The following is a 23,716-nucleotide window of genomic DNA, read 5'->3' on the forward strand; positions in this document are numbered from 1 at the left end:
ACCTCTGAAATGACCAGACTACAGTTTCCTTCTTCGTCGTAGTCGATCTGGAAGTGTCGGGTCTCTTTGATCGGCTGTTCGTCTTTGTACCACACCACCTCTGGGTCAGGGTAACCTGAAAAACATTTATTATTTATGAGTCTTTTCACTGTTTTCATCATTAGTCACTTTGTGATTTAGTCTCGTACCTTCGATCTTGCAGTCGAAGCGAGCGGCGCTGCCCTCCACCACCTCCACGTCTTTGATGACCGAGCTGAAAGTCGGCTTACACTCCGTCTTCTGCTCGTACTCTAAACACTCCAGGAACTGGTTATCCTCTGACCACACACACACACACACACACACACACACACACACACACACACACACAGTTAGAAAACAGAATAACATACCATCATAACAGCTTTATTTTCTGTTGGCCTCTACCTTCGGAGGGCGAGCCCTTCTTGGCGCTGACTCCGGCCATCATGGCCATGGACGACAGTCTGCCGATGGCTCGGACAGCGTGTCCCGTTTTCTGCCACAGAAAAAGAAACAGTCACATCCTGTACTGTCGGCCATTTTGAACATCACTTCAGACGCTCTGTAGTCAGACTGGATGTCATTCTGTGTTTTAAGTTTTTGTTCTGCATCTTATGTTCCTACTCATCCTCCCTGTGAGAGTGAAACAGTTTTCTGCTGTGTCATGTTGTGACTATGCCTCATCTTGGTGTAAATATGCTGCATCATGGCGTACACAAGCCACATCGTAAATATGCAGTGACGTTATAAATACGCTGCATTACGTACGTCGTGTTGTAAATACGCTGCGTCTTGTTATAAATATGCCGCGTCGTGCTGTAAAGACGTCGATCTGTAAATACTCCGCATCATGTCTCTGTCCTGATGTTGTTGTTTACCTGCCATTTCCTCCTCAGGATGTACTTCTTCATCCTCTCCTTGGAGAGCTTCTTGGCCGTCATGGTGTTGGTGTCCTGCTTCAGCCAGGTGTGTTCATAACACAGAGCACAGGTGAGCCGAGCCCTGGCACGCACACACGCACGCACACACGCACGCGCGCACACACACACACACACACACACACACACACAGAGTCAGTTTCCTTGCTTTGGGTCCGTCCATGCTGTCTACAGACTGTGTTTTCTTACTTCATGTCTTTCTTCAGCAGATTGGTGATGAAGTCTTTGGCGTCTTCTGAGATTTCGTCGAAGGCCTCGTCCTCAAAGTCCCAGGAGGCCGAGGTGACGTTGGACAGAGTCTCGTTGTCGTTGTCGCCCATAAAGGGAGACAGACCGCTCAGCCTGAGAGGACGACGAGCACAGGAAGACTAAATACAATTATACAAAAGAATTCTAGACTAAACTTCACCTCAAAACTATGAATATATGTTAAAGCTTCATAAGAGCTAAAGTTAAACAAAGACCTGAAACTAAATTAAGATAAACAAAGAAAGTGATGCGTGAAGTTAAAGAAAAATCTATTAAAATACTAAATAAAAGGAATAAAACTAAATAATAGCAAGGCTATGCTAAGCTAAGCTAACTGAATATTAACTCAAAATATATTAAAGAAAAAAAACTTAAATTAAGATAAAAAATAAATAGAAGGCAGGAAATAAAGCAACATGAAGCCAGATAACACTAAGAGAAGCTAAACTGACGTTAAATGGAAAATAGCTAAGTTATGTTAAGCAGACTCACAGAAGCTAAATAAGAAGCTAAGTTAGACTCACAGTATATAACAGATGACCCCTATACTCCACATGTCAGTGGGATAACTGATGGCTTCATAGTTGATCACTTCAGGAGCCACGAACTCTGGAGTCCCAAACAAAACCTTCAGAGTTCCTGCGCTTTCTGTAAAAGACAACAATCAACAATTACTGAGGCGGCCATGTTAGGACACCTCAGGCTTAGCTAAATGCTAACACTAACAAGTTAACGAACTTAAAGAAAAGATATCTGTCTTTTCTGGGGATCATTAATATCTGAAGTGTGTTTAATGTCAATCCATCCAACAGTTGTGGAGACATCTGAAGAACAAAGATCCTCCTGAACTTTAGATGTTAAACTCGGTCACCTAGTCGCCTGGCGAGGCCGAAGTCGATGAGTTTGATCTTGCTGCCGGTCTTGCCGACACACATGATGTTCTCGGGTTTGAGGTCGAGGTGGACGATGCCCTGTTTGTGGATGAAGTTGACCCCGTCGATGATCTGCAGCATGTATTTAATCACCTCCCTCTCCGTCAGCTCAAAGTCCTCGTCGATGATCCGCTCAAACAACTCGCCTCCTGAGATCCTGCACAACGACAACCCATAGTGTTACATAAAGGATTCCTTCTGGGCCTCCCACACAGACGTTCGTAGGATAAACCAGAGGTGCTTAAACGTGGCTGTAAAGGTCTTTAAACACTGAGGACGAAACGAAAAAACCAAACGAAAAATACGTATAAATATTTGTTCATGATTTCAATGAAAGGTTCAGAGGCTGTACTGAAGAGGGCAACGTTTCATTCTTCACTATTATATTGATTGTGTTTAAGGTCTTTGTGCACAGCGTCAGATTAGATGACACTAATATTGGCAGCTATAATCTTTTTGAATTTGCACCGCAGAATACGATTTCAGATTGGTTGTAGATTGGCGCAGAGAGATGGTTTACTTTGACGTTTTTCACAAATTATTCACATTTGGTCTAAAAAAACCTGAAAGATGTTGAAATGAATTTATATGAAATAAAAGCCGAAGGTCGGTGGTTCGAATCCCTCCTGTCCAAGTGTCCTTTGGCAAAACACTGAACTCAAATTATGAAGCACTTTGGATTAATACTGCTACTAACAATTATTTTCAAAAGGTATCATCATATTGTAGATTAATGGTTTGGTGTTGATAAGGTCAGAAAATAGTGAAAACATTTCCCAGCAGATAAACACTTGTTAGAACAGTCTGTTCAGAGCCGGCTCTAAAATTAGCAGACAGGAAATAGCTGCTCTCATTCCTCTCATAGTTGGCCAGAAAAATATTTTCCGACGTTCTCAGAAACAAAAACATCTCGTCTGTGCAGCAGCTGCAGGTTTTTACATTTCCACAATAAAAGACGTGTTTATTATCAGTGAATCAAAAGTTATTGATAAATATGTTGAAGATTTGGGGAGACATGTGACTAAGACTCAACAGCTGTTATATTTTCATCTGGACCTCATTTATTTTACATCCCGTTTCTTGTCTTTTTGGTCCATCGTTGTTTATTTATTGTATTGTTTATTTTAGCAGGGACTGTTATAAACAACCACATAACAACAAATACATTTTGTTTTACATTGTTATTTTAACAGCATGTGTATTGTACATTTGTTTGTGTGCATCAATGTTTTTCTCTTGTTCTTTCCTCCTTTTTTTGTGTATTTTGTTTTGATCAGTATTGTTGAAAAAATGTTGAATACAGAACTTTTGTGCTCTGCAACTGTCTTAAGCTAACAAAATACAACTCATTAATTAACATGTTATATCTTGTTTGATCTGAACAACAACTGAAGTATAAATACCACAATTTGTGGTTTTACTGAGGATTAAACTAACAACATATAACATGTTAATCTGTGAGTTTTAAAGAAGCTTGAAGGTGGATTTTGTTACCCTTCCCTTTGACGGCTAGCTGTTTCCCTGTTTACAGTCTTCATGCTAAGCTAGTTGTTTCCCTCTGTTTCCAGTCTTTATGCTAAGCTAGCTGTTTCCCTCTGTTTCTAGTCTTTATGCTAAGCTAGTTGTTTCCCTCTGTTTCCAGTCTTTATGCTAAGCTAGTTGTTTCCCTCTGTTTCCAGTCTTTATGCTAAGCTAGTTGTTTCCCTCTGTTTCCAGTCTTTATGCTAAGCTAGCTGTTTCCCTCTATTTCCAGTCTTTATGCTAAGCTAGTTGTTTCCCTCTGTATCCAGTCTTTATGCTAAGCTAGTTGTTTCCCTCTGTTTCCAGTCTTTATGCTAAGCTAGTTGTTTCCCTCTGTTTCCAGTCTTTATGCTAAGCTAGTTGTTTCCCTCTGTTTCCAGTCTTTATGCTAAGCTAGTTGTTTCCATCTGTGTCCAGTCTTTATGCTAAGCTAGTTGTTTCCCTCTGTATCCAGTCTTTATGCTAAGCTAGTTGTTTCCCTCTGTTTCCAGTCTTTATGCTAAGCTAGTTGTTTCCATCTGTGTCCAGTCTTTATGCTAAGCTAGTTGTTTCCCTCTGTTTCCAGTCTTTATGCTAAGGTAGCTGTCTCCTTCTGTTTCCAGTCTTTATGCTAAGCTAGTTGTTTCCCTCTGTTTCCAGTCTTTATGCTAAGGTAGCTGTCTCCTTCTGTTTCCTGTCTTTATGCTAAGCTAGCTGTTTCCCTATGTTTCCAGACTTTATGCTAAGCTAGCTGTTTCCCTCTGTTTCCAGTCTTTATTTTATTCATGTTCAGAAGAAAATGTAAAATAAAATCAGTTTAGAATCCCTGATAATTAAACGTTACGTACATCTCGAGCACCATCACAATGTCAGACTTCCCCTCGAAGGCGTCGATACACTGCACCAGTTTGGGGTGATGGAGGCTGTTCATGATGCCGATCTCATGCCGCACGTTGTCCTTCTCCTTCGCCGAGTATGCCTTGATGAACTTCCCTGCCCAAACCTTTTTTGTCGCTTTCTCCACCAGTTTGAAGACCTGACCGAACTTACCCCTGTCACACAAACATAGCACATATTTTATTCCACATTTAAAGACCTTTTAAATCCAAATAAAACGTTTTTGGCCGTCGCCATCTTGGTCAATCACAGTTAGCCCCGCCCTAAAGAGACGCTGCCTTATCCTCTTCATCCTGCTGGATGTTACAGAGGAGTCTCCTCTTGCTGGATGTTACTGCTGGATGTTACAGAGGAGTCTCCTCCTGCTGGATGTTACAGAGGAGTCTCCTCCTGCTGGATGTTACAGAGGAGTCTCCTGCTGGATGTTACAGAGGAGTCTCCTCCTGCTGGATGTTACAGAGGAGTCTCCTCCTGCTGGATGTTACAGAGGAGTCTCCTCCTGCTGGATGTTACAGAGGAGTCTCCTCCTGGATGTTACAGAGGAGTCTCCTCCTGCTGGATGTTACAGAGGAGTCTCCTCCTGCTGGATGTTACAGAGGAGTCTCCTCCTGCTGGATGTTACAGAGGAGTCTCCTGCTGGATGTTACAGAGGAGTCTCCTGCTGCTGGATGTTACAGAGGAGTCTCCTGCTGCTGGATGTTACAGAGGAGTCTCCTCCTGCTGGATGTTACAGAGGAGTCTCCTGCTGGATGTTACAGAGGAGTCTCCTCCTGTTGGATGTTACAGAGGAGTCTCCTGCTGGATGTTACAGAGGAGTCTCCTGCTGGATGTTACAGAGGAGTCTCCTCCTAGTGGATGTTACAGAGGAGTCTCCTCCTGCTGGATGTTACAGAGGAGTCTCCTCCTGATGGATGTTACAGAGGAGTCTCCTGCTGCTGGATGTTACAGAGGAGTCTCCTCCTGCTGGATGTTACAGAGGAGTCTCCTGCTGCTGGATGTTACAGAGGAGTCTCCTCCTGCTGGATGTTACAGAGGAGTCTCCTCCTAGTGGATGTTACAGAGGAGTCTCCTGCTTGGATGTTACAGAGGAGTCTCCTGCTGCTGGATGTTACAGAGGAGTCTCCTCCTAGTGGATGTTACAGAGGAGTCTCCTCATGCTGGATGTTACAGAGGAGTCTCCTCCTGCTGGATGTTACAGAGGAGTCTTCTCCTGCTGGATGTTACAGAGGAGTCTCCTGCTGCTGGATGTTACAGAGGAGTCTCCTGCTGCTGGATGTTACAGAGGAGTCTCCTCCTAGTGGATGTTACAGAGGAGTCTCCTCATGTTGGATGTTACAGAGGAGTCTCCTCCTGCTGGATGTTACAGAGGAGTCTCCTCCTGCTGGATGTTACAGAGGAGTCTCCTCCTAGTGGATGTTACAGAGGAGTCTCCTCCTGCTGGATGTTACAGAGGAATCTCCTGCTGGATGTTACAGAGGAGTCTCCTCCTGCTGGATGTTACAGAGGAGTCTCCTCCTGCTGGATGTTACAGAGGAGTCTCCTGCTGCTGGATGTTACAGAGGAGTCTCCTCCTGCTGGATGTTACAGAGGAGTCTCCTGCTGGATGTTACAGAGGAGTCTCCTGCTGGATGTTACAGAGAAGTCTCCTCCTGCTGGATGTTACAGAGGAGTCTCCTGCTGGATGTTACAGAGGAGTCTCCTGCTGCTGGATGTTACAGAGGAGTCTCCTCCTGCTGGATGTTACAGAGGAGTCTCCTGCTGGATGTTACAGAGGAGTCTCCTCCTGCTGGATGTTACAGAGGAGTCTCCTCCTGCTGGATGTTACAGAGGAGTCTCCTGCTGGATGTTACAGAGGAGTCTCCTCCTGCTGGATGTTACAGAGGAGTCTCCTGCTGGATGTTACAGAGGAGTCTCCTCCTGCTGGATGTTACAGAGGAGTCTCCTGCTGGATGTTACAGAGGAGTCTCCTCCTGCTGGATGTTACAGAGGAGTCTCCTGCTGCTGGATGTTACAGAGGATGCAGCTTTAAGGCTTTTCAGCATTGGCATCATTTTTCAGACCTTGAGGTGGCCACTTAGTCACAGACAAAAGCAGAGGTGCATTGTGGGTGATGTGTGAGTGGGCAGAGCCTTACGTTCCCAGCCTCTCCTCCACGTCGTACAGCTCCTTCACCTTCACGTCTGTTCGGATGGACACGTCTCTGTAGTCCGGCTCCTTCTCCGAGTCTGCGAACACAGAGGTCAGAGATCACTGGTGGGGGTCGAGTGATGCTGTGTTAATGTTAGATTTTATTAACAGGAAGTCTGAGTACCTTCGTCTTCCTCCTCGACCTCGGCCCCTTCATCTGCCAAACGAACCAAACAGCAGCAGTTAGTTCAGTTAGTCAGTTTAGTTCAGTCACATTCAGTTTAATTTAATGTAGTTTGGTTTAGTTAAGTTGACTTAGTACTGACTTAGTTCGAGATGGACCAGAGTCACCCCCCTACACCCCCACCTCATAGATTTCCAAAGCCCTCCCTGAGTGGTTCCCTGAAGGTTGTAATACGTTTGCCCAGTGGTCATTTCACGGTACTGCAACTAAAAGAAATCCACCCAAAAATTGTACACCACCTCCATGGACGGATTATCAAACGCGCCCACCGGACACAGGCCCAGTGGCCCAAGGGTTCAGGTGGCCTGACTTACAAATATAGTCGCTAAATTAATGAAAATAGCAACAAGGAAGTGCAAAATGACTAAAAATAGACATAAAACGACTACAAAGGGACCCAAATTTACTAAAAGTCGATTCTTAAAAGTTTTTTCCTAATCCGTCTGTCAGCACCTCCAGAACATCAAGGCAAGACTAAAATATTGAAAGCCCAGGTTGGACTTTCCCGACACCACAACGTTTGCTACCCTAAAAACAAAGATCCACCCTAAAGCACATCTCTGAACATGATTGGAAATGTCCTGACAAGATACCTGGACTTATAAAGATGAACTGAAAGCTGACTGGACCAGACTGAGCTGAGAAGGACTAAAAGAAATCCTGAGACACCAACACTGACCCGGAGCAGAACTGTGACGGATCACGTTCATAGAGCTAATGTGGTACAAATACGAAGACCAACAACTAGGATCAAGAGGCTTTATGTCTCACAGGGAATGAAGGAGGTTGAATAATTCAGTTTCAGTTTACTCACCATCATCCACCAGGCCAACAGTGACGGGTGCAGATTCGGCACTAGGCTCTCCGACTCCGTAGATGTTCTCCGCCCGGACACGAAACTTATACTGACGCTCTGGAAGAAGGTCCTAGAGACGCACACAAACCTGTTTATTTCTCAGTTCGGAGACACGTTGAAGGCTTTTTCTTTCTAAGATGGGGGCACCACCGGCAGGTAAACGGATGTAAACAGGGACTTAAAGCAGCATTGGTCCAAGGAACGTCATTCGAGACTCTTTTGTTTTTTATTTGCACATACGACACTTCCTGACGTTGTAGCCCAACTGTTCACTACGGAGAAATGACCGGTTTACTGTAGCCAGCAATACCAATATTTATATTGTATTTGATAGTCGTTTTGTTAAATAGTTACATAAACGATAATTATAAGTGTTTGTTCATGACAAGTCATCCATTGCCAGCAGCGCTCAGGACGATTGTCGTGTGAAGATGGTAAACATGGACGTGCGCAACTCTGGCAAGATAGTTACGGTTAGAATCGGACGTTGGGCAGCTAGTCTTTCAGTTTTTTGACAAGTTTCGCAAATCTAGTGGAACAATCTAGACACAACCCAAAAGGATGTTCAGCGACCACAATAAGGAGCTAGTAAGGCTCACCTGTACGTTGTAGGAGGTGCTGGTTAATAATAACAGCTCACCTGTACGCTGTAGGAGGTGCTGGTTAATAATAACAGCTCACCTGTACGTTGTAGGAGGTGCTGGTTAATAATAACAGCTCACCTGTACGTTGTAGGAGGTGCTGGTTAATAATAACAGCTCACCTGTACGCTGTAGGAGGTGCTGGTTAATAATAACAGCTCACCTGTACGTTGTAGGAGGTGCTGGTTAATAATAACAGCTCACCTGTACATTGTAGGAGGTGCTGGTTAATAATAACAACAGCTCACCTGTATGTTGTAGGAGGTGCTGGTTAATAATAACAGCTCACCTGTACATTGTAGGAGGTGCTGGTTAATAATAACAGCTCACCTGTATGTTGTAGGAGGTGCTGGTTAATAATAACAGCTCACCTGTACGCTGTAGGAGGTGCTAGTTAATAATAACAGCTCACCTGTATGTTGTAGGAGGTGCTAGTTAATAATAACAGCTCACCTGTATGTTGTAGGAGGTGCTGGTTAATAATAACAGCTCACCTGTATGTTGTAGGAGGTGCTAGTTAATAATAACAGCTCACCTGTATGTTGTAGGAGGTGATGGGTAATAATAACAGCTCACCTGTATGTTGTAGGAGGTGCTGGGTAATAATAACAGCTCACCTGTATGTTGTAGGAGGTGCTGGGTAATAATAACAGCTCACCTGTATGTTGTAGGAGGTGCTGGGTAATAATAACAGCTCACCTGTATGTTGTAGGAGGTGCTAGTTAATAATAACAGCTCACCTGTATGTTGTAGGAGGTGCTGGTTAATAATAACAGCTCACCTGTATGTTGTAGGAGGTGCTGGTTAATAATAACAGCTCACCTGTATGTTGTAGGAGGTGCTGGTTAATAATAACAGCTCACCTGTACGTTGTAGGAGGTGCTGTTGCAGGACACCAGGAGTTTCCAATGCGGCTTCAAGGAGTCCCAGATCTCCAGGTTGTAGGACTGCACGGCGCTGCCTCCGTCGTACGTCGGCCCGTACCATGACAGAGTCAGACTGGACCTCCGGATGTCTGAGGCTGCAGGGACCCGTGCTGGGGGGTCGGGTTTATCTGAGGAGGGGAGGGGTCATTAAATGAAGCTGCATTGGGCATCACAGCCAGACTCTGACCAGACTGGAGACCCCAGAAAAACGTTGTGTTCCACCCGGACAGACGCGGTTCTGCGTGCATGCAATGTTAGTTTATTTGATGCCAGATATCCAACACACCTGATCCCTGATGAGGCCTGTAAGATGAAACATCCCTAGCCCTAACCCAACACACCTATAACACACCTGATCCCTGAAGTTAAAGGGGAGTGTTAATTTGAGATTTGAATACCAATTGCTTTTGTATAGTTTTTCTATTTCTATTCTTACTTTGGCTGTTATAACTCTTATTATATATTTCTGTTTTATCTCATTTGTGTCTTTGTGCTGCTGCAACATCTGAATCTCCCTGCAGCGGATTAATAACGGTTTATAAACTTGAATGAAGTTTCTGACCGACGATGGTGAGGTTGAGGGCGGCCTGTCGGAGGCTGAAGCTGTTCCTCAGCTCGATGGTGTAGCAGCCGCAGTGCTCCTGCTGCCCACTGCTGATGGTCAGCTTACTGCTGCTGTCACTGCTCTCTATGGAGATATCTGCAGAGGCCTCCTGGATCTACACACACACACACACACACACACACACACACACACACACACACACACACACACACACACACAGCATTAGTTATGCAGGCGTTTATTTGTTATTTCAGTATTTCATTCATAAAACAAAGAGTTGGACACACACAAAGTATTAGGTCTCGGCCTGTTCGTTAGATGTTTTGTGTTGTGTTTGTACTTCCTGTTTTATTTTGTTAATTACCTGTTCTCTGTTGTTTCTACTTCCTACCCCCAGATGTCGACCTTGTTTCCGTGACTCGATTCTGCCCTTGCCTGATCCTTGTCTGCTGTGCTGTTACGCTGAGTATCTGCCCGTGTACCAAACCTGTTTCCGTGATCCGACTCTGCTCCTGGATTACCCCTTGATACTTTGTATGATCAACTGTCTATGCGTGTACCATAGCAACTGCTAAGTTTTCAGTAAAGACCAGTTCCATTCAACATTTATCTGCCTCTGTGTCGTGCAATTGAGTCCCACCTCCCTTCTGTCTTGATCGTACCGCTACACAAATAATGAAAGTTCATCCTGAACATGATGAACCACATTCCATAATAGTCGAGTGAAAACAGGTATTTTATTTTGTACATTTCTGCACAATATCACTTTAAAACGGCTATTCCACTTTGACTTCTGATATATTGTATACAGCAGTGTGTGTGTGTGTGTGTGTGTGTGTATTATGTATTTATGAACATTTTTATTTTATAATATTTTTAAATATTTATTTATTCTTTTATTCACTAAAGCAAATTCCTTGTAAGTAAAAATCAACTTTGCAATAAACTGGATTCTGATCTGATTTGTGTTTTAAACTCTTTAAAAAAAGAATCAGTCATCCAACAGTTGAGATGTTTCAAATAATAAAACTGCTCATTTAAAAAATATTCTCAAAGTTTACTGAAGAAATCAGCTGGTCAATAACCTCAGTGTGTGTGTGTGTGTGTGTGTGTGTGTGTCTCTCACTGGTTTCCTGAACTTCAGCCAGGTGCAGGTGATCGGTGGAGCTCCAGAGAACTTGCAGAGGATCTCCACTTTCTCCCCCGCCAGGATCTTCATGTCCTCCGGGAACTGCAGGATCTGAGGAGGCAGAGCTGCACAAACAGTAATACATAATCATATTATATGTTGTTTCAGGAGCATCTCACACACACGCACACACACACAAATAAAACCTTTAAATCTCAGTGTCGAGTTAAAATGTATTATTTCATTTATCAACAGACGGATATTATTGCAGTGAATAGATACATCAAATAAATATAGATAATATAAATGTGTGTGTGTTTGTGTGTGGCACCTTGTTTGGGAGGAGTCTTGGCGGTCGGTTTCTTTATTCTGGCTTCACCTGAAACACAAGAAGAATCAAACCTGTGAAATCCACACACACACACACACACACACACACACACACACACACACACACACACACACACACACACACACACACACAAAGCAGCTTTTGTTCAGATTTACTGTAAAAACAAAAGAGAACTAAAGACAGAACTTTGTTAAACGAACATGTCAAACATTTAAATGTGTTTCAGCTGTTAGCAGGTTCCATAGAGTTACATTATGGTGCGTTCAGGCTCTACTCAACCTTGGTTGAAGGTAAATTATAACGTTATCATGATGTGTTCAAATGTAATCTTGTAAAATGTAGTTTCTGGTGAGAAACTTGAATGAATCCAGATGTTTGAAGATGTTTTCAATATAAAAGAGATATTATATATTAGATATATATATATTATATAAGATATTAGATGAACTCTGAGCGGTTTCACTTCCTCTCTCTAAGCAGCTACAATACAACATTATATTATTGCCAAAGCAAATATTTAAATAAAAATACAATTATGTATTCACTTATCATTTATGCAAATCAAAGTTAAAATAAAATAAAAAGCCTCACAGCTCAACTTAATCTCAACATTATGTGTTTATGCAAAAACACATTAATCACAATAACATCCATTATAGATTATAATAGTACAGTTTTTAATGCACTAATGTTTTCTAACATCCTCTGTCAGTAAATAGAGATGAGACACAAACATACTGAATATAACATGCAGTCCATCTGGATCACACAATGTATTTCTACAACGAGCAGAACACTTGACATACAGTATATCTCAAAAGTGAGTACACCCTTTAGATTTTTGCAAATATTCTGTTATATCCTTTCAGGGGATAACATTATCCTACTGAAACTTTGATATAACTTAAAGTAGTCAGTGTGCTGCTTGAATAACAGTATAGATTTATTGTCCTTTGAAAATTACTCAGTACACAGCTGTTAATGTCTAAACAGCTGGCAACAAAAGTGAGTACACCCCATAGTGAACATGTCCTAATTGTGCCCAATGATGTTGTTTTCCCGCCCTGGTGTCATGTGACTCGTTAGTGTTACAAGGATTCAGGTGTAAATGATAAGCAGGGCTGTTAAATTTGGTGTTTTGGGCACAATTCTCTCTGAATGCTGGACAACATGGCACCTCATGGCAAGGAACTCTCTGAGCGGCTGAAAAAAAGGATTATTGCGCTTCACAAAGATGGCCTTGGCTATAAGAAGATTGCCAACACCATGAAAATGAGTTGCAGCACAGTGGCTAAGATCATACAGCGGTTTTCCAGGACAGGTTCCACTCGGAACAGGCCTCGCCAGGGTCGACCAAAGAAGTTGAGTCCACGTGCTCAGCGTCATATCCAGAGGTTGGTTTCCAAAAATAGACGTGCGAGTGCTTCCAGCATTGCTGCAGAGGTTGCAGAAGTGGGATGTCAGCCTGTCAGTGCCCAGACCATACGCCGCACACTGCATCAAATCGGTTTGTATGGCCGTCGCCCCAGACAGAAGCCCCTTCTGAAACCGATGCATAAGAAAGCCCGCAAACAGTTTGCTGAAGACAATGAATCCAAGAACATGAGTTACTGGAACCATGTCCTGTGGTCTGATGAGACCAAAATAAACCTGTTTGGGTCAGATGGTGTCCGGCGTGTGTGGCGGCACCCTGGTGAGGAGTACCAAGACAAATGTGTTTTGCCTACAATCAAGCATGGTGGTGGCAGCATCATGGTCTGGGGCTGCATGAGCTGCATTTCATTGAGGGACACATGAATTCCAATATATACTTTGACATCCTGCAGCAGAGCATGATCCCCTCTCTTCGGAAACTGGGCCGTAGGGCAGTTTTCCAACATGATAATGACCCTAAACACACCTCCAAGATGACAACGGCCTTGCTGAAGAAGCTGAAGGTTAAGGTGATGGACTGGCCAAGTATGTCTCCAGACCTAAACCCAATTGAGCACATGTGGGGCATCCTCAAGAGGAAGGTGGAGGAGTGCAAGGTGTCCAACATCCGTGCGCTCCGTGATGTCGTCGTGGAGGAGTGGAAGAAGATTCCAGAAGCAACCTGTGCAGCTCTGGTGAATTCCATGCCCAGGAGGGTTAAAGCAGTGCTAGATAACAATGGTGGTCACACAAAATATTGACACTTTGGGCACAATTTAGACATGTTCACTATGGGGTGTACTCACTTTTGTTGCCAGCTGTTTAGACATTAACAGCTGTGTACTGAGTAATTTTCAAAGGACAATAAATCTATACTGTTATTCAAGCAGCACACTGACTACTTTAAGTTATATCAAAGTTTCAGTAGGATAATGTTATCCCCTGAAAGGATATAACAGAATATTTGCAAAAATCTAAAGGGTGTACTCACTTTTGAGATATACTGTATGTACAAATACACTTTATTTAAATTTTATTGTTATTTTTATATACATTTATTTTAAATTTTGACCCATACTTGTACATAATAGTCCTGTTTATTCTTTTCCATTCTTTGTAATAATAATAGTAATAATAATAAATTGTATTTATTGTGTTTAGCTGTTCTGTCTGTTTCTGTGTCGAACATCGAGAGCATCACATCCTGGTGCTGAAGAAGCACAGGATGTTTGTAGTTGTGTTTACACTTTACACATTAAATCAGAACTTCATTAGTCGTTTACATCTTCTGTCTGTGATCAGATGTATTTCTGCAGCATGAGGAGCTTCTTAAAAGGAGAGAGTTTTAATCTGCAGCGTGAAGTAAAACAAAGTCTGAGAGACGAGGTCGAGTCGGGAAACCAGACCTTAAATGGAAGTGTGGGAGAGGAGCCATGAAGAGCTGTGAACCGTTTTATACCAGAACATCCCCCCCCTCCCCCGGGTCATCCCTCTCTGCTGTCAGCTCAGATCTGTTGCTTAAACTCTGCAGACTCACTGTTACGTTCAGGTTCCGTCAGATAAACCAGTGTTACACACACAGAGAGCTGGAGCTAGAAATCAGCATTAACTTTGACTTATAAATATGTTATAAAGTACTGTAGCTCCTTAAGTGCATTTTATTAGCACATCCAAGACATTTTGAGCTCATGCTCTTCTTCAGACTAATAAATATGTTTGTCAACAATCTTTTTTTCCATGACTGAGACGATGAATGCACGACACCAACCAGAGAGACACAACACGACCACAAAGAGACACAAAATGACTACAAAGAGACACAACATGACTACAAAGAGACACAAAATGACTACAAAGAGACACAAAATTACTTCAAAGAGACACAACATGACTACAAAGAGACACAAAATGACTTCAAAGAGACACAAAACAACTACAAAGAGTCACAAAACGACTTCAAAGAGACACAAAATGACGTCAAAGAGACACAATACGACCTCAAAGAGACACAAAATGACCACAAAGAGACACAAAATGACTACAAAGAGACACAAAATGACCACAAAGAGACGCAAAATGACTAGAAAGAGACACAAAATGACTACAAAGACACACAAAATGACCACAAAGAGACACAAAACAACTACAAAGAGACACAAAACGACTACAAAGACACACAAAATGACCACAAAGAGACGCAAAACAACTACAAAGAGACACAAAACGACTACAAAGACACACAAAACGACTACAAAGAAATATGTTGATTAAACACTAATTACATTAAATGTTTTTATTTATCTTTAACTATATTGTGCATATATTTCTTTCTTTTAGTTATTTTTGAGGCTGTAGTTTGTAATAATTGGTGTCATAACTGGACGTGGTTAGCCTAGCTTAGCAAAAAGACTGAAAGCAGGGGGAAACTGGTAGCCTAGCAACATCAAGAGAGGAGAAAGTGAGAAAATCCTGAATGCCGTCTTTTTCAGGCACAACAGTAAATACAATAACATTTTCTGTGAACCTGTCAGGCGGTGTACAATAACACACAGTGATACCGTCATCAACAATGGGGGAAGTTATGCTAACATCGGGTATAGCTAATATACATTTTAGAGCACTATTTATGTTAAATTGTGCTACTCAAAACTACTTTAATTAACTTCCCAAACCACATATTTTGGTTGTTAGCGAGAGAGCTTCCATTACAACATCTTCAGATATCAGATCAAGGACAGAGTTAGCCTAGCTTAGCACTGGTATCCAATCTAGCAACATACGGTTAACATAGACAACATACAGTATGTTTACAGGTAACCAATGTTAGTAAGCTACCAAAAGTTAGCATATCTAACATTATATTAGCTTCTTGAAAATGATCCCTGTAATACCAGGTGTAGACCAGGTGTAGCGTTGCTTAGCTCAAAGACTGAAAACAGGGGGAAACTGCTAGCCAAGAGAAAAGGAGAATCTGCTCAAAAGTTAGTTTTCAGCCACAATAATCAGAAAATTGTGGTGGAGCTAATTATTCAAAGTGACCTCATTGGTCGACTAGACAGGTCATCATTCATGACATGTGGGAGTTACCATAGTAACCAGCTGTCCGACCACATGACACCGTAACATCAAAGTCATAACTGACGTAGGTAGCTGATTAGCTGGACAAGCTAACGTTAGCGGATACAAATAATTAGTTACACTTCAGCTGGTGTTTCTTTGTTTTGTTAAAACTAAAAGAATACTTTTTGTTTACAGAGTTTCTTTCTGGCTCCATGAACACACCTGCTGTCATTAGGTACTCTTGCTGTGCTGTGATTGGACGATTGGACTTCTCTTAAAGCGCTGATATTTCCAACAACATGCAATCAAACATGGCTGCCTCACATAGGCCTACAACAAACTTGGTATTAGATTTTCGTCTCCACTATCCTTCCCATCCAACATGAATGCAGCAAAGTCAGCCAAAAGATTAGTATGCTAGCTCTGCTAAATTTCCTAGAATGCCCTGCTCACTGTGCTCCACATTTCAAACGAAATACTGACAAAAACACACAGAGCGAATCTTTCAAACCAGTCGGAACACAAAGTGATCTTTGTTTCAGGTTTCATGCTTCACAAATTTTATGGTACGCAAACATAACCAGAGACCGGAGTCACACACACACACAGACACACACACAGACACAGACACACACACACACACACACACACACACACACACACACACACACACAGGGATTAAGAGTTGGATCATGCAAGCAGATTTTCCACTGAGAGCTGAAGACAGAAACATTAAACTGCTGCACAGACACACACATATACTGCTGCATATATACTGTATATATATCTATATATATGTTCACTGTAAGTCGCTTTGGATAAGAGCGTCTGCTAAATGACCTGTAATGTGATGTAATAGTTTAAAACTAATAGTGTAACCTCATCTGTATCTGCAGCTGTGCACAAATAAACACAATCAGTAGACAAGCAGATATCAACGATATGCATGAAGCTTCAAATTATTCAGTACTAGGGACGTCCCGATACCCGACATTTAGTAGTTGATGCCAATACCAATAAAATTCCACAATTCTTGACACCAGTCTGATACCACAGAAAAACAAACACTAACCCCATGAAGTCAACTTCCTTTATTACTTCACACTTCTGTCAGGAAGTGAAGCAGCTCAGAGTTCATCTAACATCTGTTTTATATTGAAAACATCTTCAAACATCTGGATTATTCAAGTTTCTCACCAAAAACTATATTTTTCAAGATTACACTTCATAATAACGTTATAATTTACCTTCAACCAAAACTCATTTTTACTGAAGAGAGCCTGAACGCATCATAATGTAACTCAAAGGAAGCTCCAATCACCGGCTGCTAACAGCTAACCGCTAACAACGAACCGCTAACACAAGGGTGGCCAACCAGTCAGAGGTTAAGAGCCAAAAATGTTACTATGTTACTGCAAAGAGCCACATCATACACAGTCACTGATGCACACCCCCCCCCTTCTCTCTTTTGTTCTCAGCCTTTCTCTGTGCTTCCTCACTCCCCCCTCACTCTCACACAGTCAAAATTAAAATCTAAAACTTTACACACACACACACACAAGTGTTTTATCTTCCTCTGCATGTTGCTTCTTTAAATTAGTGGGACTTCTGACATTCCTTGCCTCGAACAATCCTCCTCAAATCTGGCTTGTATTCCGTTGTGGTCACTCAAAGCAATTCTTTCACACGTGTGTCAGAACAGATGGATACTTTGATTGCACGTGTTTCAGGGTAGATAACACCGACTTAGACATATGTTGACCCAAACATTGATAGTAGCTTGAGTGCAGCCCGTTTGACATTGGGATATTTTTTCCATTGGCAGTTTTCCAGAACTCAAGGGTCCCTTCCCTCAGAACAGGTTTCAGTCGGTCTTCCTCAGAAAGTTCAATCATCTCCAACTGGGCCACCGTTTTTCCCGGGATTATCCCGTATTTTTACTTCTACCCCGATTTTCTCCCGTTTAAATATTTTCCCGGGATTATCCCGTATTTCTAACCTTTCAGAAAAAAAAATAGGCCTAATTAAAAAACGTGTAAAGTGTCCTCCGGTAGAGCAGGTGGCAGTATTATGTTTAACTTTAGCTGAAAAACATTATCCGCCAGTAAACACACAGAAGAAGAAACCAGGAACAATAACACAGAAGAAGAGAACATATGATGAGAGTCACAGTGAACGGGAGATAGATGGAGACGCAGTTGTACCTGCCAAACAAGTTAAAACTTTATGCAAGTAACAAATGGGAGGAGACCTTCCCTTATTTATTAAAAGCAGAGTAGGGACAACAAAATAATTCCCTTATTTTGAAATTCCAATGTTGACAGGTACAGACTAGCGGGGCTTTCAAACAGTCCGTCTCAGCATTAAAAGGGTCGACGAGGAACGTAATCTGTGACCTTTTCAGCTGTAGATCATGGAACTGGGTCGCAAAGTCTTCGTGCAGTGTTTCAACCAATGTTGCATATCAGCTTGTCCGCTTGCTTTTAGCAGAGGGAAAATGCGCTAATTGTCCCTTTTGAAGAAGTGTCTTAAACTGTTTCAGTTTGTTAACAAACGCAAATACACTTTGCACTAGGTCAGGCAGCATTTTTATATGAATATGAACTCTCCCACTCTAATAAAACGTCCGATGTTGGTCTTCATATTTTCGCTTAGCTGTGCATTTCTTCCCTGCCATTTAGGATCGAACTCAGATGGTCAGATAGTGTTTACTCAACGATAGGTTTTTCCCCCCTCGAAGGTGATTGGTTCACTGCATCGCAGGCATTTTTGTGATTGGCTCTTGGGCCACATCAAAATTAGACGCACTGTCATGCTCTCATACTGACAGCACACATACACATAAATAAAATTTGATATGAACTGAAGAGCCGCATGAAACTGGGCAAAGAGCTGCATGCGGCTCGAGAGCCGCGGGTTGGCCACCCCTGCGCTAACAGCTAACAACTAACTGCTAAAAACTAATAGCTAACAACTAACAGCTAAAAACTAACCGCTAACAACTAACCGCTAACAACTAACCGCTAACAGCTAACAACTAACCGCTAACAACGAACCGCTAACAACTAACAGCTAACAACTAACCGCTAACAGCTAACAACTAACCGCTAACAACTAACAGCTAAAAACTAACAGCTCACAATTAACCGCTAACCACTAACAACTAACTGCTAACAGCTAACAACTAACTGCTAACAACTAACAGCTAACCGCTAACAACTAACCGCTAACAGCTAACAACTAACAGCTAACAGCTAACAACTAACCGCTAACAGCTAACGTTAGCTAGCTCTTCTGCTGTTTTTAATACAGATTTGTTGTTCTGTAGAAAAACGAGACCGTCAACTTTTCCAAATTTTTGTATCGACTTGGTACCAAATTATTGGTTCTCGTGACATTCCTATTTGTTACAGGCCTTGAAAGAACAAGGGGGGGGAAGAAGAAGCAGCGAGGCTGATGGGAAACGTGGTCTTAAAGTGGAGAAGAGAGCGCTGAATAATAATCTGACAGTGATGGTTTCAATTATACACAGAGACGCTCCAAAATAGAAATGTGTGTGTGTGTGTGTGTGTGTGTGTGTGTGTGTGTGTGTGTGTGGGAACCAGTGATCCCGGCCTGCAGCTCCTTATTGGGACAAAAGGAAAGAAGCTGCAGCTGCATATTTTGGAAACTCACTCTCTGAGGTCGGAGTCGCCTTCTTGGACTTTTTGTCAGCCAGAGAGTTTTCTGCCGGATCTGCAGGACGAGACGCAGAGAGAGCGTTTCATTCTCCCAGCAAACATAAATAACATAAACATATTCAGAATGAACATCAGGAAGTATTTCATGCCCCAAAAATAAGTAAACACTTATCAAGTCCTAAAGCTTTTTATGTTTCATCAATGAACTTAATGTTAAACATGAAGATTCAAATTTCTGCCTAAAACACACAATATTAAAAACTAAACAATTCAATCATATTGTTTAACTCAGAATAAGTATTTAACCACAGAACATAAAACATCTTTTTAGCTCCATATGTTTGTGAATTAATTCACATTATTAGTCAAACTGTAAAAGACTTTGAGAGAAGATGTACGTCCATGTTTATGTGCACAAAGTGTCAGTGGCCTGAATTACAAACACTTGCTGAGAAAACACCACAAAAAGATGCAAAATTATATAAAGCTCGATCCCTTCACAACCCTGAAGTATTGATATTAAATATTAAAGGATCGGGTCTGTTGTGAACAAAAACTCTTTCTTAGCTGTTTATACATATACATATTTATATATATATATATATATATATATATATATATATATATATATATATAAATATGGATATCGTTTTGTAATATTCACGTTCCTCACAGGACGAACCGCCTGAAGCCTCTGATAGGTTTTTATTTACTAACTTGTTTTCCAGGAATGTAATTCAGAGATGTTTGATATATACAGACTCTGTTTGTGTCGATTTATTTTAATTACAGGAAACTCCAACTGGACGGAGACTGCTGAGGAATTCTGGGAAATGAGGAGGTTGTTGTTTTCTGTGCTGTGTTCACGGACTTCAGTTTTTAAAAGGCTAATGTCCATTCTATGAGCCGAATTAAAGATAGAACTGTTACAACTATCACTAGCTTAAGATGAGTTTCACATTTAACATGTCATTTCCATTCACAGCAGGAACATTTTAAATCTCACTTTTCTTTAAAGGGACTTTTGTAAGTTTTTGCCCAAGAAGCAAATCAGAGTCCACGAAGGGTGCAAATGATTTTGAGATGTAAACAAATCAAACCAATCAACAAACAACACGCAAATCAATATCTGTTTCTAAAGATTACAAGAACTTAAAGAAATGTATTATCATAATGAATTATGGAGATTGATTAACGGCCAAATTAAAGTCAGGATGATGACAGGTATGAATAAGTTGAGTTGGACTTTAATATTTAATAAATAATGTCCATACAGACAATTACATGTTAAATCGCACATTTTCTAAAGGGAGTTTTGTTAAAGGAGCTTATGGTAGAGACAGGTCACTGAGGGCTTTGAGTCAGAAACATTAACAGAAATTGAGAAACCGAGCAGCACAGGACATTTACGTAATATTTTGGACCCAAATGTTTACACACTTATTGGGCAACAGCTGAATAAGAGACATTATGAATAAGTCGGAGTTTTAATATCTATGTTTTAATATTTATGTATAATAATGGAGTGTACTCAGAGTGTAAACGCATAATTAATGTAAGAAACATGAATTGACTTAAAGAACAAACTAAAAGCTGAATTCAATACAAAACATAACGATTATAAATAAGTTAAGAGGATGTTTCACTATCAAAAGGTAACGTTAATACAAAGCAAGGGAAATTAAAACCTTCATTTGTGACTTTCTTCAGTTTAAAAAAGGAGCTAAATGTTTCTGAGTTTTTAACAGTTGAAGATTTCGTAATCTAAGTTCTTACCGTCTACGAGAACCATACAGCAGCACTCAGCTTTGCCTGCAGAGTTCTCTGCTCTGCATTTATATTGTCCTTCATCCTCAGGAAGAGCTTTCCCGATAGTCAGAGAGCACAGGCCGCCTGCAACACACAACATACACATTACTTATCATACAGCACAATACAATATCACATAATACAACAATATATATTGTTATTCTGTAGTACACCAGAGGAACGGATCAGTTTCACTTTAAAATGTGAAATGTTTATTGTTATAAAGAGAAGTTTTCACGTCATAACAAGATAATGTTAATATCTAGTTTTAACTTGAATATAAATTGTTATTATATCCTGTTATAACGCTAAAACTTCTTGTTATAATAAACTTTTCACATTGTAACGTGATACTGATCAGTTTTTCTCTTTCTGACGTAGCAGCAAAAAGGTGGTTAACAATATAATCCAACATCATGTAATATAACACAAAATAATATAATATATAAAGTACTATTATCATTAAAAATACTCCAATACAAGTTCTGCATTCAAATCCCAACGTAACCCTTGTGCCTCCCTCCAGACACGTTAGTTTGATTTTAAATGTCTGAAACAGATGTTCATGTTTGTCCTTTAGGACAAATGACTATTTTCATAGTTTCCTGCACAAAAAAATAAAAATGCATCAAATAATTAATTTTATTTATAATTAAATGTATGTTTCAGTCAGTAAACAACAGGTTAACATTCAGAAAATAAATAAATATTACGTAGTTATGATCATGACTGGAGTTGGTACAAAGATTTATCTTAGTGAAAGTGGAAAATAATATTAATTTATAATATTTTTAAGACATTTTTGTTCTCAAATGACATGAGAGCAACTTTTATATATATATATATATATATATATATATATATATATATATATATATATATATATATATATATATATATATATGATGTTTCCAGCTGTCTGAGGACTGACCTTTAACATGTGACCTGAGTCCCCACTATGTAACATAAATAAGCACACACACAGTGCCGGACCAGGGGCTGTCCTGCAGACTAAAATAACAGGAGGGGGATTAACACACGCACACACACACACACGCACACACACACACACACACACACACACACACACGCACACAGGACATTTTGGCTGTTTTAAAGGAAGTTAATATTCAGCGTCTGATTCTGGTGGTTTAGTTTTTTCAACATCACATAATAATATAAATAAAGTTTTTACTTTTTTAAATGTGGTTAAATGGTAAAAAAGTGAAGAAAATTGTGAAAGATTTGAAAATATTCAGTTTACAGAGATATAAAACAGGACAATTAGACTTTAGAGAAGACAGGCTGCTTTTGTTTAAAATAATTTAAAATAATTAAATGATTTTGTATCAGCTCTAAATTACTGACGACAAACCGACTGAAAAAAAATGAACATGGTGCCTTCAGGGACCCTTCCTTTCTCTATGAAGTAAACAAGACACTGAAGGGTTACAGACTTTTTAATGATTGATTAATAATGGAACTGGATGCTACATTTCCCATGATGCACCTGGAGAAACTCCAACCCCCCACTGTATGTCAGAAATCTGCACTCAATAATCAATAATATGTAATTAATTAGCAAAAAGTATAATCATTTATAATGTTTAAAGTGAATAGTTATTTGGTTTGATTATTAAAAATAAAGATTATCGATACATTTTCTTGATTAATAAATTAATCATATAAAATGTCAGAAATTGTATTGAAGTAGTTTTAAAAAATAAAATAAAAATGTCTTCAAATGTCACTTTACTTTAATCAGCTTATAATTTATAAATGTTTTAACAAAGAAGTGAATAATATTTTGCAATTATCTCTTCATCAGTTTATATCAGTTAGTATATATATATATATATATATATATATATATATATATATATATATATATAGTTATATCACTTTAACTCGCCTATAAACATTATTTTCGTTGTCGATAAGTTTTCTTGATGAATGAGTTATTTATTTTGTCAATAAAATGTCAGAAAATAGTGAATAATGTCCAGCCCGTACTGATCATGTATAATCATATAAACATGTAATAAATGTTTTAAAACTCACAGTAATGTGTTATATATAAACTCCTCATGTTTACACACAAAAGTGTTGTTTGCTGTATAAAAAGATAATGAATTATATAATAGCTGTAAATATATGAAATATGTTTTCATAGGAGAAGTTATAACAAATACTGAACATTAATAAACACTTAATGTCCTTATATCTGCATATAAACCATTTATTACATGTTTATATGATATATTTATATATATCAGACGTCAACATCTTTCATTATTTTCTTAATATTATACTTTTTTTCTACATTCATAAATAATTAAACGTGTTGCTGATTATTGTCTGTTTGTTTACCAGTTAT

At 40.1% G+C, this 23,716-nt stretch overlaps 1 protein-coding gene across 1 annotated transcript in view; it reads right to left on the reverse strand.

The window, feature by feature from the left end:
• mylkb (myosin light chain kinase b) overlaps positions 1–23,716 on the reverse strand; it is a 29,175-nt gene that overhangs the window by 3,542 nt on the left and 1,917 nt on the right. Inside the window, exons 2-18 of the mRNA XM_029427972.1 lie at positions 21,307–21,423; positions 19,526–19,585; positions 11,357–11,404; positions 11,023–11,150; positions 9,894–10,050; positions 9,269–9,459; positions 7,723–7,834; positions 6,849–6,881; positions 6,672–6,762; positions 4,489–4,692; positions 2,080–2,297; positions 1,733–1,856; positions 1,149–1,301; positions 900–1,023; positions 427–517; positions 189–317; positions 3–115 (exon numbers count right to left, since the gene is read on the reverse strand). Coding sequence (XP_029283832.1) covers positions 3–115; positions 189–317; positions 427–517; positions 900–1,023; positions 1,149–1,301; positions 1,733–1,856; positions 2,080–2,297; positions 4,489–4,692; positions 6,672–6,762; positions 6,849–6,881; positions 7,723–7,834; positions 9,269–9,459; positions 9,894–10,050; positions 11,023–11,150; positions 11,357–11,404; positions 19,526–19,585; positions 21,307–21,423 — 2,093 coding nt within the window. The remainder of the gene's footprint in view (positions 1–2; positions 116–188; positions 318–426; positions 518–899; positions 1,024–1,148; positions 1,302–1,732; positions 1,857–2,079; positions 2,298–4,488; positions 4,693–6,671; positions 6,763–6,848; positions 6,882–7,722; positions 7,835–9,268; positions 9,460–9,893; positions 10,051–11,022; positions 11,151–11,356; positions 11,405–19,525; positions 19,586–21,306; positions 21,424–23,716) is intronic.

This window comes from Cottoperca gobio, unplaced genomic scaffold, assembly GCF_900634415.1.
Source record: "Cottoperca gobio unplaced genomic scaffold, fCotGob3.1 fCotGob3_421arrow_ctg1, whole genome shotgun sequence".
NCBI lineage: Eukaryota > Metazoa > Chordata > Actinopteri > Perciformes > Bovichtidae > Cottoperca > Cottoperca gobio.